This window comes from Pempheris klunzingeri, chromosome 8, assembly GCF_042242105.1.
Source record: "Pempheris klunzingeri isolate RE-2024b chromosome 8, fPemKlu1.hap1, whole genome shotgun sequence".
Classification (NCBI taxonomy): domain Eukaryota; kingdom Metazoa; phylum Chordata; class Actinopteri; order Acropomatiformes; family Pempheridae; genus Pempheris; species Pempheris klunzingeri.
Genome location: NC_092019.1, coordinates 22553042 through 22569050, shown reverse-complemented (window position 1 = coordinate 22569050; position 16009 = coordinate 22553042). Strand labels below are relative to the sequence as shown.

Here is a 16009-nt window from a genome sequence, read left to right as displayed (position 1 = left end):
TCGATGCCTACAATTCCCACAATGCACTGAGAAAGCACCCGGAAAGGGAAGAAAACAGTCAGCTGACTTGACTGTGTTTTGTTGGGTGTTTTTTTTTTGACAGTTTAAAGGCAGTTGTTTAGTCTTTTAAAAAAAAGTTTTCTGCATAGTTATGTTACGACCAAAGGCGTTAACGCAGGTTCTCAGCCAAGCGAACACGAACGGAGTCCAGAGCACACTGTGAGTACGGTTAGCTAGGTTAGCTAGCACCATGCTAGCGAGATGCTACTTGGGAACTACATGAGTTAATATGTTGTGTTTTTTACAGTTATATAGTTTGTTGTTTGTTGTAGCTTAACATGGAAATATAAAGAGTGTGCTGTAACCCTCCTCCGTAGGCTAATATTAGTAACATTAACCAAAGCATATTCAGTGGTAGCTCCTGGCAATGTGGTATTCTAGTAATAATACTATGGAGAGCTTACATGTTGTTTGCAAGTTGTGAAACTTAAATGATCTGAAATGTTAAGCTGTGACTAACTACCTTACTGGCCTTTATTGTTGATTAATCTCCCAATTACTGCAGTCGTGTGTGTAAAATGTCAGAAAATAGTGGAAAAGGCTTGTTTTAACTTCCCGAAAACTTCAATTTGCTCGATTTATCTGAGCAACAGTCCAAATCCCAAAGATATGCAGTTAAATAGAAAAATGACGAAGAAAAGCCTCAAATAATGGAAACAGTGACTGTTTTGACTTTTTTCCTTGAAAAGTTACTCAAACTATATATCGATTAATAATATTACATTATTATATAATATTATTAATAGATATGTAGCTGTACACACATATATTTATATATAATAATATTATTATTAATATATATATATATGTTAACTAATTTACATATAGTTCCATTCCATTTTTTAAATCCCTGAGATAAATAAGGTCTTATTGTCAATTCACATTATCATTCAAAATTTAGTTAAACTTGTAGATACCCAATGATCCTTTGATTATTTTAGCTTGTAGCAAACAAGCAACAGAATTGAGTAGTTCAGACAGTAATATACAGTATATGCTATGATCACATTTGTAAGCTTGTGTTCAGGTGCTCCACTCCTCCACTACCTGCCAATGCTTTTAGGTAGCTTGATAGAGAAAACTTGAGTAATATCTATGCACAGACAGTAGACGGTGAAAGTCTGTCACTGGCTCATCTGCTGGATGCTGAAATACCTACTGTATATCTTCACCAGCTTACTGAACAATGAAGGTTCTCTTCTGGCTTACTCTGGGTATGGGGACACTGACGCACGAGTGACAGCCGCCATCGCCAGCAACATCTGGGCCGCCTACGACAAGAACGGCCACCAAGCCTTTAACGAAGACAAACTCAAATTCATACTCATGGATTGTATGGTGAGAATTGTAGTTTTTCCAAAACCGTTAGAGTTGTGTATATACAGCCTCATATGATGAGGGACTGTCATATGGACCGTTTGAGCTATTGCACAGTTGCTCAGTTCAGACGTCTGACACTGGGGGCGCTTTGTCTCTCCCCTTTTCTCTCTCAGGAAGGAAGAGTGGCCATTACTCGTGTAGCCAACCTACTGCTGTGTATGTACGCCAAAGAGACGGTGGGCTTCGGAATGCTTAAAGCTAAGGTGAGTTTTAACACGTCCGCACAAACCATGTCCTGCTTTCACTGGAATGGTGTTTCATAAATTCACTGTGGTTTGCTGTACTTGCCGAGCTCATTGATATATTCATGGTTACAGCACTAACGCGTCATGGGACCTTTTCTAGTTTTGTTGACGGCCCCTGAGCTCCACCATGTCATAGCAAACATAGAACTCATTCATTTGAAAGGTGGTGGGGTTATATAGAATGGATTTGAATGTACCTTAATGGTGTCACCAAGGATGGAGACGCACTGCTAGCAGCCTGTTAGATTAAACGTTTTTTAACACTTTCTAACAACAGATCACTTTTAAATATTTGTACTAAATCTGGTCACTGTCTTCACATACTGGACAGCGTGTTTCACAGGGCTGGGAGATTCATTACAAACTGTGGCCCTCTTACCATCGTACTGTACACAGAAGTGAATCGGCCTGCTCAATCATCAGTCATTTGTGTGTTTTTATCTACAAAGCCATTCTTGGAAAAGGTTCCTACCCACTTATCGTCTCTTTTAAACTCAAAACATGGAACTTAATCTCGCTCCACAGAACATTTTGAAGTTTGTTGTTCCCAAAGTCCAAACTGAACTGGGGAAGAAGGCTGTTAGGCTTTTGGCACCATGGAATATCTCCAGTCTGATTTCAAGCTTCAGAACGTAGTAACCCTGAATGATTTTGAATCCAGACTGTCTGTGTGCAAATGTTATACTTGAACACTTTGTCACTTAAATCCATGTGTTTTTTTGTTTTTTTTAATGCATTCTGATTCCATTTGCTCACAGTGTAACAAAAAGCAGATCTCTCAACTTTGTTTTGATGAATTTACATACACAGGCTAACGCTTCACTAGTGCATTTCTTCTGTGGTGTAGAGTGACAAATAAATGAACTTTGTATCTTGTATTGTGTGGGAATCCCCAGCTTTCAATCCTTTTTTTTTTTTTTTTTTTTTTTTTTTACCGGTACTTTTTATCAGCCGCAGCAGGCAGACAGAATATTTTAGTCAAAGTTTGAATGATGGAGTGAAAAAGGCTTCACCCCAGCTGGCTTTGCAGTATACTGATTCAATGCCAAATGGTTTAGCCTCAAGTCCTCTTTGAAAATCACTAGCAATGTAGGAAGCAATATACTAAAGCATGTACCAGTTTACTGCACTACAGCTGCAATTAACCATTATTTTCATTCAATATCAATTGAACTGATCATTTGGTTTCTAAAATATCATAAAACTGCCCATTAGCACTGTCATCAAATGTCTTATATTATCTGACCAAAAGTCCAAAGAAATTCATCAAATACAATACTAATTTAAAAGCTAATTTTATGTCCTACTGATTGGAAAAATAGGCTGTTTCATAATAGTTTTTCCACAGAGTTCGGTTTTAAAGCAAGTCTGATCGTACAGATTGTATGCTGCAATGACACACAACACATACGGCAGATGCTTGACACTAATCCGCCATTGCTCTGCTAACACTGTTGTGTATATGTTGTGCTTACAGGCAGAAGCTCTGGTGCAGTACCTGGAGGAACCATTAACCCAAGTGGCCGCGTCATAGTGGAGATGTGACTGAAGCTCTGCCGGGAAAAGAAAAACCATCATATGATCCAGGTCATTCATGGACTACTGTAACATTCTGCGTACATGCATATATCTATAAGGGAGTGACTGTGTGTGTGTGTGTGTGTGTGTGTGTGTGTAATTGGTGGGGGGATCGGTGTATTTATAATCATGGTGTTGAAACTAATGGCTTGCGTTGGTTTTTATCAATTTGCGCTCCCTTTGTGACCGTGTTCATCTGATGGGCTGCTTTGAAAGTCCACATAATTTGTCGGTAAGAAGTCTACAGCTGCTGAAATGATTCCATTATCAACTCGTCCATGGTTGATTCATTCATTTGCAGTTTCAGTTCAGGCATGCCGATCACAGCTGAGCAGAAAATTTAACATTTTTGAATCCTATCAGAGGACTAAAATGCATATAATACAAAGGTTTGTGGAAACCTTCATAAGAATTTCTGTCCAATTAAATGCAGTGAAGATTATTTGCTACGTTTTGTTTCAAAGCTGTCAAATAAACAAGTTTTTGGACAAATGTTCACACAATCTTCTTTTGTGTTTGCTTTGAACTGAGCGCTCAGTAGGACATGAGTGGGCTCAAAGATAGACTTTACATATACAGGACCAGGATTAAGAGTTACTGTCGCATTAACAGCCACACAATTTATTTTATAAAGGAAACCTTTATTGTAAATGCATATCTTCTATATATGAGCTTTCCCCAGCCCCCTGTTGCAGATTTTCTCCCCAGCGGTGCCCCCACCACACTTATGGAGTCCCTGGGCTACATTAATAGCCCTTTTAAAAAGTTTAGATTAGTTATTAATTGTTTTTTTGGGGGGTAAAAAAAGGAGCCATGTCCTTATTCTGCTCTTATTTTTCGTCATATTCACATTTCCACGATGCTCTTGTATAATATTTTTTTCAACAATGAGTATTAATTTCATGATTTATTACAGCGTATCTGTCACCAGAGGATGTGACAACACTTCCATTTTGCATCCTTAGCTGTCTGACATTCTCCTGTGGATAATCACAGGATATATTTGTGTAATCATATCAGACTTTGGACTCGCTCTTTGCCTGCTCACTTGCCTTAAAACCTGAAATGAATACCGATGAAATTATTTGAGAAGCGTAATGATTGGAAAGTGCAGTTTAATCACAGCCCAAGGCTTGCACACATTTTTTTTTTAACTTCACTTGAAGTCAGTTGGAGATTTAAATGAAATTGATTAAAGCAAAGTTTCTCTTTTGTTGCACACCGCATGTCATGGATTAGAGACAAGAATGGGCAATAATAGGAGATATTCATATGACTTATTGCTAAAAAAATCAGGACTACAGGTCCCAAATTCCGAAGTGAAGAGAGTTTTCTTTTTTAACACAGCAACAGTTAACCACAGCAGGACTAAAAAGACCTGTTAGCACGTTATAATAGAGCATTTAAGGCCCAGAATGCAAAATCTACAACTCCTTACAGTTTGATTGACCTCGACCTCTTCAGAGGAGAGAAATTAGAGGAATGTGAAAGAGGTGTGATTAAATAAATCAAAGTCTGTAGAACAAAGTAGAAGCTAGAACAAACAGACAGAATCTTTTTGGCAGTGAATTTTGAAAGTAATGACATTGAAATGACCACATACAGTAAATGCACAGGCCCCAGTCCTGGTGACCACGGAGGAACAGATTGGACCAACAGACATGGATTTGGCAAGAATCATTAGATTACGTTAAGAAAAAAAAAAGCTGAATTGACCTTTATTTGCAGAGGTAGAATGTGTGCAGATTTCATAAATGTTGTCAACATATCCAAGGTGATTTTTCACAGATCAGACCTTGACGCAACGATGCTCTGTTTTGGATTTGGGCGTTGGGGGTTCTTGGTAGTGATGAAGCAAGACTTGCTTCCTTCTTCCTGCATGCAGTCATTTGATAGGTCCAGCAGGAGGCGCCTGACTGCCCCTCTCAGCTGTACCTGCTAGTCGCCCCACCTGTCCAACCTGCCCTGCACCGACTTCATCATTAAGACACACCTCCAGCTCTTCCCCGCCACTCCCTGACACAAGCTCCGCCTGCTGCTGCAGATCAACCTGGATACACTCCGCATGTCTTGTTCAAACAAGCCAGCTTTCTGTTAACTCAGACACAGAAGGGTAGTGAAGGGCAGCAAGCTGGCGACTGGCATTCTTGTGTCATAACAGTTTTGCAGCTGTTATCTTTCCTGAAGCCTGAGGAACTGGGGTGGGGGGGCAGGCTGGTTGTGGTGTGAGTCAGTGTCATCTTACATCCTGCAATCAGCCTGTTAGTGTACACGGCAGTTAACTGCGGGGCGGCAACGCTGAATGGACAGAACATGGGGTCAGATGAGGCCTACAACTTTGTCTTTAAGGGTGAGTACGTGTTCTGCTGCTTCCCTGATTCCATCCGCAGGTACATACCTCAAGTCTTTGAGAGGTGTTTTTTGTGCTGTTCCTTTGTCCTTCAAATTATACTTCCTTGTTTATTACTAACATGGCATTTTCTAAGGACAGGAATATGTGTTGAGTGCCAACAGAATGCAGCCTTAGTGCAACATACAGAACATAGTGGGCTAATAACACAGCTTTGACAACTAATAGTCTGAATTTATTCAGAATGCAGTCTGCTGTTAAAGAAAATATTGTATAAAGGTATTTTGCGAGTCTCAAACTTCAAGTGAGTTGCATTATAGCAAAGTTGTGTGAATCACATTACCAGTTGAGCACATCGTCCCAGGCGTGCAGGTTATTGTTGAAACCAGGATGTGTATTTTAATTCCTGGTTCTCTGCAGCATTCCCAGCAGAACAACATTCTATGGTTTAAAAGTCTATATCCGCTTCAAAAGACAAAGCACTTCACTGTCACAGCAGTTTTCCCAAGTATTACACAAGCAGTCTGTATGTGCACTGTGCTTGAATTATGCTTTTGCCTCTAACTCTGTTCATTCTGCGCTCAGTCTACATGGCATAGTAATCTTTTCTTGGTTAAGGTACCAGGTGGGTCTCAGCAGCTGCACAAGAGAAGTGAAAGTCATTCAGGAAGGTGATTTGGTTCAGGTACAGTGATGTGACATTTGGGTACAAGAAGGTCATGTTGACATAAGGCACTGCAGCTGAGTAAAGCCAAAGGTAGCGTGTCCAAAACATCAAAAATAACATCACTTAGTGTTATGATGGGTTCCCCTGCAAAATCGGATATATAGAAGTCCATTTTATTCATACAGCTCAAAATCACTCATAACAAATGAGTGCTTTTGGGGCGGACCAGGAGCCTGATGGTTAAAGTCTAGTATATACCACATGATCATAACATCCCTGGTGCACCTTTGCTGTATGTCATACCCCCTCCCCTCTTTCTCCCCACTTTTCCTGTCTATTTCTACACTGTCAACTATCAGAACTGTAGACAAAAATGCAAAAAAAAAAAATCTGTCTTGGTGAGAGTTCAATGAGAAGATTGTTTATCTCATGTCTGTTAAAAAGGTAAGGCGCTACAGCCAGCTGCTTCGCTTACCTTAGCTTAGCTTAGCACAAAGACTGGAAACACAGAGGAACAAAGGATAGAAAATCCAGCACCCATGAAGCTCAGAATTAACACATTATAGCTGATTTGTGTAAAAACCTGAGTGTGGTTTTTCTGAGAGTTCTTTGTGGGACTCAGAGGGATGACAAGGCTCCAGGAAGACACTGCTGCATGTTTCCCCCTGCTTCCACTCTTTATGCTAAGCTAAGCTAGCTGCTTGCTGGCTGTAGCCTTCTGTTTTACCGTACAGACATGAGAGTGGTATCGCTCTATTTGTCTAATTATTTGCAAGAAAGGAAGAAGGTTTTCCCCAAAACAATTAACTATTCCTTTAAAACAACCTCAACAGAGGAGGAATCCCCCCTCTTGCCCGGTGGCTTATGAATGTGATAACTGATTGTTATCACAGAATAAACTCACTTCATTTCTGCAGTGCCTCTAAGCAGCGTGTGTGCTATAGTATCTCAAAGATCCGGGCAGGTTTTCATTCCACCCAGCGATTCACTGATAGCTCAGAGAACTTATCAGGAAAATCTTCTATGGTTTGCTTGGAATGTAAGTTTGCATTGTGCATGCACTCAACCTGCCTCCACATACTGTAGCTACATGGGCAACTTGTGGAGGAACTCTGCAGCAGTGAGTTTATTTTATGCTAGAAGTCATTTTTTCATAGTAAGTATAACCACTGGGCTTTTCATTTAGCCAAAAAATAACATACATATGTACAATGTACAAACATCCATGTGTTTAGATGTACAATTTGTGTTGATACTGACCATTAAATATGAATGAAGATATAGGGTGTCAGCATCAAAATGTTATTTTTAGGTTTCTACCAGGATTTCAGGCTATAAGTAGTGGCAGTACAGTATTTCCAGCCCTGAAGGTCATGATAAAGTGAAAGTTACTCCTCACCGAAGCACATCAAGTTCTGTGTGCTTCCTCAGAATCAACAAAGCAGGCCTCCAGAGCGCTTGAAGGCCTCTTGTCCTGTATTGTCATAGAAACCAGGGCTATTGTTTGCATAAGACGTTACTCAGTAGTGGAGAAGAAGAGGGGGGGCAGCAGGCGATCTCACCCCACCCACTGGAACAAAAAAAGCCACACTGACTGCACAGTGAACAATTACCCTAAAACAAGCAAAACTTGTAAAACATTCTTGGCCATGACCTTAGACTCCAGGTTAAACATACTCTAAGTCATTGGTGCTTTCAGAGTGTACCTTTGACAGAATCAACTGGTGTTCAGGAAAAACCTGCCAGTATTTTTGATCTGTGGTGCTCTGACTATTGAATAGCGTGTATGTGATTTGTAAACCTCAACTGAAGTTCATTCCTGGCCTTAGAAACAGCAGAGGTGAAAACAATCTAACCACAAGGTCCACAAGTGCGTGTTTGTGTGCTTTCAGTCACATACTCTTCATCAGCAGATGGAGTTAACCAGTTAACAGGAACTGTTGTTGTTCAAAGTTACATTTTTTGGAGCATGTTAAGGACTGCACGTCAATATTGGCTTAAAGGTTTACGTTCAAAGTTCAATTACAACTTTGGTCTAAGGAAAAAAAGTAAAGAAAACAGTCTCACTAAAAGGTTCATTTAGTAACTGTTCTGGGACTTTAAATTATATCACATGATGTTCATCAGCAAGTGGAAATGGAAACTCCATCTGCTGATGAAGGTCATGATGAAGGTCATGTAATATGATCGAGAATGACTTTTGTTGGTAGGGAGTCTTTTTTTTTTACCTTCAGACGGAGACAGACTAGCTGTTTACCACTGCTTCCACATTTTATGCTAAGATAAGCTAATGACCTGCTGACTGTAGCTTTATATTTAACCTTAGCATTATTCCTTTAACTCTTATCCAGTGGTGGAATCTAACTAAGTAAGTAAGTAAGTACATTTACTTTACTGAAGTAGGGTACGTAAGAAGCCTACAATTTTGAGGTACTTGTACTTAACTTGAGTGTTTCCAAGAAAAGTACACGCACCCTTCCTTTGTATCAGCTGGGATGTATTGTCACAAAGCTGAAAACAGGCTGTTTCTCTGAGCTCACAGGACAGAGACGCTTTAAACATATGATGATCTTACTGACCATGATGCAATGCTGTAGCTGAAACTACCCAACAGTATATGAAGTAGTTAAAATTAGCTCAACCATAAACACCTACAGCAGCAAAATGCAACATGCACATGAATGCAGCAGCATTAATAATGCTTGTTTTAAAAATCTGAATTAAAATGTTGCTAATAATAGACCTACTTACATGCTTTTACTCAAGTTAGGTTTTGAATGCGGTATTTTCACAGTGTGGTATTAAAATGCTTCTTCCACCACTGCTCCCATCACACCCTAAATCCATATTTAATGGCTGTGGATGTCATAAGAACTTGGATCATTATCTTAGTGTTCACAAGCTCACACGCCTCAGCAATAAGCGGTGACTGTGCCCTATTCAGTTGTGCAGAGATCCCAGCGCTGCTGCTGTTTTCACAGCGTGGTCATACGTTCCTATCTGTGCCAATTAAGCCAAGCCTTTTTTCTCTCTGAGTCAGCGACTAACAACTGAAACCCAAACATTAGTCACTGCAATGTACAGAGGGGGTGTCTGTGTTGTTTCTTGTCCTGTTTACCCAGTGGGTAGGTTCCTCTGACCAAGATAAAAGGAAATGGCAGCTTAACTTGCTCCACCTGATTTGGAATCACCTTACCCTCTTAGAGGCTGTTTCATTTCCTGAAACAAAGCTTCTCTTGTGAGAGGTTTTCGCATCATCTCAAAGCTTTTCAGTTGTGTACTCCCCCCCCCCAGAAATGGTGACAAATGTGGAAGATTCCACAAATCGGAGGATGTTTGTCCTTCAGTTTTGCTAAAATAGGTTTCTTAAGCATCAATTACTTATACCCATGAGGGAAAAAGTGTAGATAACCGCTACTAAGAAAAGTGCTTGTGCTTTGTTTCCTCTGCTTATCACCTTCATGCCCCGCTGTCTAAATAAAAAAATAAACCATCAGTGTGTTTTAGAATTGGCAGCTCACCAGTGCATGCTGGGATAGCCTACAGTCCCACAAGATCCTCTGTTATCTCTTCACCAATCAATAATTTGGTGTATTCTGTTATAGGCCAACATCCCACATTGTTCCCTCAGTGTTTTGCTCAGCATGTCCCTTCTCTGCAGTTTTTCTCTGCATGGCTGAGTTAAAACAATTAACTCATTTACAGTGAGGGCGTGCTGTTTTAAAATGAGGCATCACAACCCTGATGTAATTGGCCGCAGTCTTAGAGGTTGAGAGTGTGAGGATTAACGGACAGCACAGAGAGGCACACCTAGACTAAAGGCTTCTGTTAAAAGAGGGTGCAGAGGATGTCACAGGATTGGGTCATGTTAGGCTCTGAGTGAGTTTTGTCTCCTCTATCCAAGACACTCTGGGTTCATTTTTGCAATAACGAAACCCCAAAAAACCGAACTCCAATTAAAGCCACTAGCATTTACTGCATTTTGTGTCCTTTGCAGTGGTTCTCATAGGAGAATCCGGTGTAGGAAAGAGCAATCTGCTGTCCCGCTTCACCAAAAACGAGTTCAACCATGACAGTCGCACAACCATCGGGGTGGAGTTCAGCACGCGGACGGTGCAGCTCGGCGGCTTCACCATCAAGGCCCAGATCTGGGACACGGCCGGGCTGGAGCGATACCGAGCCATCACCTCGGCGTGAGTGTCAAGACACATCCCAACGTTTATAGATCCACTGCATGTGCACTCATTTTCACATACACACAAACAAACAGTGGTTAGAATGAATGTTTTATTAATGTGTGGACATCACTTATTTATTTTTATCTGTGTGTCGGGGTATTCTTGCCTCAATCCATTGCTCTTCAGCAGATTTTCTGTTATTTCATGATTAAATAAAGAGGGGGGTGTGACCTTGTTCCTTTCTGCTTCAGAGGTGCTGGAAGCCAAAGTTTTGGACTGACCAGTTGTTTGCCCCTGTGCTAAGCTAATCTAACTGGCTGCTGTTCGTGGCTTCTTATTTACGGGGCTGACATAAGAGTATCAATTTTCTCATCTAAATCTTAGCAAGAAAGCAAATAAGCATATTCCCTAGAATATATATATACACTACTCACAAAAAGTTAGGGATATTCGGCTTTCAGGTGAAATTTCAGGATGAACCTAAAATGCATTCTAACCTTTCCAGGTGAACTTAATGTGACCTTCTCTAAACCTTTGAATGCACATGTCCAACTGTTCAGTGTTTCAGTACTTTCTGCACAAGTTGCTGTTCTCTAACAAGAAGCTTAACAGCAACATTCACAACAGGTTTGATCCATGAATCCACCAATACATTTCCTGCTTCAGTTAGAGTTGGTATTTAAACAGTCCTCCTCATCCTGCTGTTCACATTCTGACATCATGAGACCAAGACGACACCTAACAGTTGATCAGCAGCACCTCAACACTGGAGGCTTCAAACAGGAAGTCCTCAGACGGAGGTGTTCACTGAGCTTAGAGGGTCACAGAGTGTCATCAGGAGGTTGTAACAGTGATACAGAGACTGGAAGAGTCACAGAAAGGAGAGGAGTGGACGTCCTTTGGCCACATCCCAATTTATTGAGACACTGAAAATTTTTTGTTGTGGTATACCCACCACTGTTGTTAGATTTTCTTTCAATACATTGTTTAAGATGAAGAAATTACCATTGCATGCTTCTACTTAAATGCCCTACTTTCATGATATAATATCACTGTAGCATTCACTTTTTACATTTTCCATATATTTCACCTGAAAGTCGAATATCCCTAACTTTTTGTGAGTAGTGTGTATATATATATATTCCTATTTCAAATAGCTACAGCCATCAGTGGTAAATCTAACATCTCAGTATGCACAACCACTGGAAACAGTTGTGTGTTCAACGTGTCAATGGGCTAATTCAGCAGTCGGTAACTGAGCCTAAAAGGCTCAATTAGAGGAGATAGGATGATGGATCACATTGCATTTTTCCTTAGTGACAAATTTAAGTGTTGTGTCATAAAGAATCTCCCAAGTGCAACTTTCAGCAAAACCTTTCAGCAATAATGTGAATTAATGTACAGTATGTCGTGCCAGCAGATGAACTGTGATGGAAACCACGCTGAAAATTCCACATTTTTTAAGGAGGCACACAGACAGTAACGACAGTTGTTTAAATCAACATTTCATGCTTGTTTTCTTGCTCCACAGTTGTTGAGTAACCTGTATGTCGGAATCTTAAGGTGGTGCTGTTATCAGCCAAAACACACGCAAGGACAGGCGCTGAACCTCAGTTTCCTCCCACATTACCTGAAAAACAAGCAGCACAGTCTCCTGTCAGTTTCCACCTGGCACACTTGGCAACCCAGCTGGTTAGAGCGAAGACCTTTTGTTTGAACAGTCGTCAGTGGCTCTCTGTTCTATCTGAGGGTGCCACTGATTCATTCTTTCTTTAATTAAACTAGAAGGATTAACAGTGAGGAAACTGGTTTCAAAACAATGGAACCATGTCAATTTTACTTTTAAGACATGGAAAAATCTGAGGATATGCCACACTGCTGGATTAGCTCTTTTCTGACAGCTTGGCTTTTGGAGTAATTACTTGCCGACTTATTCCAGTATGCAAATTCTCACTCCCATGGAATTTCCCATTTATGCTGTAACAAGCAGCTAAAACCTATTAAAGTGGAATTAATTATGCTGCTGGAAGAGGGGCGCAGAAACATAATTGTGAAAGAAATATTGATTGGGTCATGACTTGAGAGTAATCGTAAGTCATTAGGCGACTTTTTTTTTTTTTTCAACTGACAGCAGGAGAAACAGCTTAACGTCAATGAGGATAGTACAATACACTGTAGGAGTTGGTGCAAACCAAAATGGAGCTAAAAGGACTGTAAATATTGGACTTAAACACAACTCCAACTAAATTGTTATGTTGCACTGTAACTTCTGAATGTGTAAATAGGCAACTATTTGCTATTAAGTTAAAAAGTGTCATCTTTAACCCCTTGTTGCCTGTTGTCGCGAATTCGCCTCAAACCTCTTCCGGTCTTGATCCAGCTGCGGTGGCCTCTGTATCTCACTAATGCCGGTTGATGCATATTCTATGTATATATTATATATACATAGATGCATACATACATAAATATATATATATATTCTATGCGTATATACATATATATTTTATTATACTATTATTATTTTGTACTAGTCTATGCTATGCTATATTCAACTTAATCTCCACTTCATTTAGCATCTGCTTGAATGCAAAAACACAAATCATTTATTTTTTTATATAATTGTAAATAAATTCAGGCAGTAAGGGGTTAAAGATGTGTACATATTGTGTTTACAGCGCCATATTGGCCCCAACGGAAGCATCACAGAAAAAAAACACCTAAATGTCACATAAGGACTCACATAAGTCAGTCTACTCCAAACAGGTATTACAGAGGTGCTGTTGGAGCCCTGCTGGTCTATGACATCACCAAACACCTCACTTACGAGAGCGTGGAGCGCTGGCTGAAGGAGCTGTACGACCACGCTGACCCCCACATTGTGGTCATGCTGGTGGGCAACAAGACTGACCTGGAGTCAGAGAGATCTGTGCCCAATGAGGAGGCCAAAGACTTTGCAGGTACAAAGTCAACAAGTGTTACCTCTGTGCTGAAAATGGTTTGCACAGGATTTCTGTTAAAGGGACAGTTTGGATTATTTGAAGTGGGGTTACTATCGAGGTAACTATCCACAGTCAGTGTGTTACCTGCACTAGATTTGTATTATTAGTAGTATTATTATATAATACAGCTCCTCACTCTGAGTGTACATGTTGTTATATGTTATTGTTGGTGGTAGTAGTATTATTTGTATCATTATTATTATTATTATCATTATTATTACTTTCGTGTTTGAAGTTTATTCTTATTCTTTTGGAGCTGTGTGTAACAAAAAGCAATTTCCCCCTGAGGATTATTAAAGTAATTCTGATTCTGATTCTGATTCTGAGATTGCGGTCAGTACGCCCTCAGTTTGGAGAAGCAGACAGACTCGCTGGCAGGGAAGCTAAGCAATATGCTGCTGTGGATGGATGCAGAAGAAAACATATTTTAGCCACCTAGAAAAGGTCCACTTAAAAAAATCTACCTCAATTTAGGCGTTAGTTACACTTAAAATATTTTCACCACTTTACATTGCCATCAGACAGACCCTTCAATGGAGAAGTGACGCTGTTCTCTTTTTCTCTTCACTTGCTTCAAAGCTACCAGACTCCATTGATAAAAACAGTAATTGTACCTCACAGAACACAGGAGTCTCTGGTACCTAAATAGGTTAGTTTGATTGTCATTGTGGGACTTTTGGTGTTTTAAATGGATAGTTTATTGATCAAGGCAGCTGTGGCACAGCTTGTGTTGCAGTGAAAATACAGTATTCTAAATATTGCGTAAACCTCAAGCGCTGTAGATTTTTTTTTTTTATATGGGCCATTTTTTAGGTGGCTAAACCTCGGCCTCGTCCTCAGCAGTTCATTGCTCAGTACTTTGCCAGGACTCCTGCGTGCTCCTCCAGACTGGGAGCGAGCTTACTGCAACCACCTGTAAGTACTTCCTACAGCCCCACTTTTAAAAAAATCCGAACTGTTCCTTTAATTCTTCATCGTTGGCTAATAGAATTTATGATGATTGTAGAGAAGGTAAGTTAGTCTGCGTACCAAATTGTACGACCTGTCACTGTGCACAAAATCAAGTCAAAATCCTATTCAGTGATTCTTCATGGTGGCCTTCAATAAGTAACATATATAGAATGACTAACATAGTTTATGTTTATTACACAGAAAAGAATGGTCTTCTGTTTCTGGAGACCTCTGCTTTGGAGTCAATGAACGTTGAGGCAGCATTCACCAATGTCCTAGCAGGTAATTAATTTATTTAACTTTTTTTCCCACTTTCTTATAAGACATTAAGCAAATGTGTTGTTGACATCCACACCTGCAGAGATACAAAGGGAAGAATATTCCTCTCACCAGTACAGTAAGGTTGTCATAGTCTGACTGCGTGGGTGACATGGTTGACCTCCCATGCCTTCCAGCATTCCCGTCCCCAGTCTGTGTGCCCAGTGTGTACATGGGTTCCCTTTAGTTTGCTCCCTTAACTGTCTTTCATTCCCAGTCCCCCCTCCCCCCCTCAAAGGCATTTAAATGGCATGGACTGGATGCACATATTTTCCTATGAACCTGCTGGGATAAGGCTCCACCCTGTGACCCTGAATTTAACCTCACATAGCCAGACCTCCATCTCCTCAGCTCATGGAGGTTCAGTCTAGAAAGGGTCAGCTTAAAATGACCTTTTGTGGTCCCAAGGCTGCCATGTGATTGACTGCTCTGGGAGGAAACATCTCCTGGTTGGAAATGAACAACTTCACCCCCTTTTATTTAAAGTGTTGCTTTCCCTTTCTAATCCATGTTTCTGCATCAATGAAGTCTTGAAAAGGTGGCAAATATACGTTTTGCTACTATTGTACTTTTGCTAATGTTTCCTCTCCAAGCCTGGGAACACTACAGCTTCTTTCTATTCCAGCACACTGTAACTTTATAATACAGTGGACATTTTCTTACCTCAGAGATTCACAGGAAGGTGAGCAGTAAGGAAGTGAGTCGCGGCTCCATCAGTGCCGTGACCTTGAACAGCTCCAGAGTAGAAAACACAGAGGAGAACAAGCCCTGCTGCAGGAACATCTGACCGCATCTGGCCCTTCAGGAGCCCGGGGGCCTCAGGGTGGGTGACAGGTGGACTCCTCCTTCGCCCACAACCCTGTGTTGGAGCTCGACGTCCAGCCGTGGGTGCCAATATTAACAGCTCTGGCTTAAGCGTTGCCACTTTGAAATGACTGATTTACAAGTTGCATTAGCAGCATGCTGACGTGATGTATTCAAATAATGATTCATATATGTGAATAAATGTAGCGGAAAACCAACATCAATCCTTTGGGAAGTAACTACAGACTGTTGAACATGCTGTAGGTCAAAGGTAAAACACTTGGCAGAGAATTGGAATGTAATGTGCAATGTTTGAAATGTAAATGATGCATTTTCTATTTTCTTAAATTCAACAGTTTGTGGTGGTGAGTATTGTATGTACAGACTGTGAGTCTTGCTGTCACTGCCGTGCATGCGCTCCGGCTGATAATATAAGAGTCTGATTTTATTTCTGTTGAGAAATAAACGATCTATGGAGA

General features: G+C 40.5%; 2 protein-coding genes across 2 annotated transcripts; both read left to right on the top strand.

Annotated features, from left to right (window-relative positions):
* Positions 1 to 44: 44 nt before the first annotated feature.
* On the top strand, positions 45 to 3238 carry lamtor2 (late endosomal/lysosomal adaptor, MAPK and MTOR activator 2). The gene is made up of 4 exons (XM_070835539.1): positions 45 to 219; positions 1236 to 1398; positions 1554 to 1643; positions 3163 to 3238. The coding sequence occupies exons 1-4, from the start codon at positions 152 to 154 to the stop codon at positions 3217 to 3219; spliced, it is 378 nt and encodes a 125-aa protein (XP_070691640.1). The 5' UTR covers positions 45 to 151; the 3' UTR covers positions 3220 to 3238.
* A 2124-nt stretch (positions 3239 to 5362) lies between these two features.
* On the top strand, positions 5363 to 16009 carry rab25b (RAB25, member RAS oncogene family b). Its single transcript, XM_070835457.1, has 5 exons — positions 5363 to 5613; positions 10278 to 10473; positions 13222 to 13415; positions 14610 to 14690; positions 15395 to 16009. Exons 1-5 carry the CDS (start codon positions 5577 to 5579, stop codon positions 15511 to 15513), a joined length of 627 nt encoding a protein of 208 aa, XP_070691558.1. The 5' UTR covers positions 5363 to 5576; the 3' UTR covers positions 15514 to 16009.

Excerpts from the sequence above, each read along its gene's own strand:
- lamtor2 (XM_070835539.1), top strand. The coding sequence starts at position 152 with ATGTTACGACCAAAGGCGTTAACGCAGGTTCTCAGCCAAGCGAACACG. Across the intron at positions 220-1,235 it reads AACGGAGTCCAGAGCACACT|CTTACTGAACAATGAAGGTT; the intron begins GTGAGTACGGTT and ends TATCTTCACCAG. Across the intron at positions 1,399-1,553 it reads TCATACTCATGGATTGTATG|GAAGGAAGAGTGGCCATTAC; the intron begins GTGAGAATTGTA and ends TTTCTCTCTCAG.
- rab25b (XM_070835457.1), top strand. The coding sequence starts at position 5,577 with ATGGGGTCAGATGAGGCCTACAACTTTGTCTTTAAGG. Across the intron at positions 5,614-10,277 it reads CTACAACTTTGTCTTTAAGG|TGGTTCTCATAGGAGAATCC; the intron begins GTGAGTACGTGT and ends TGTCCTTTGCAG. Across the intron at positions 13,416-14,609 it reads GGAGGCCAAAGACTTTGCAG|AAAAGAATGGTCTTCTGTTT; the intron begins GTACAAAGTCAA and ends TTTATTACACAG.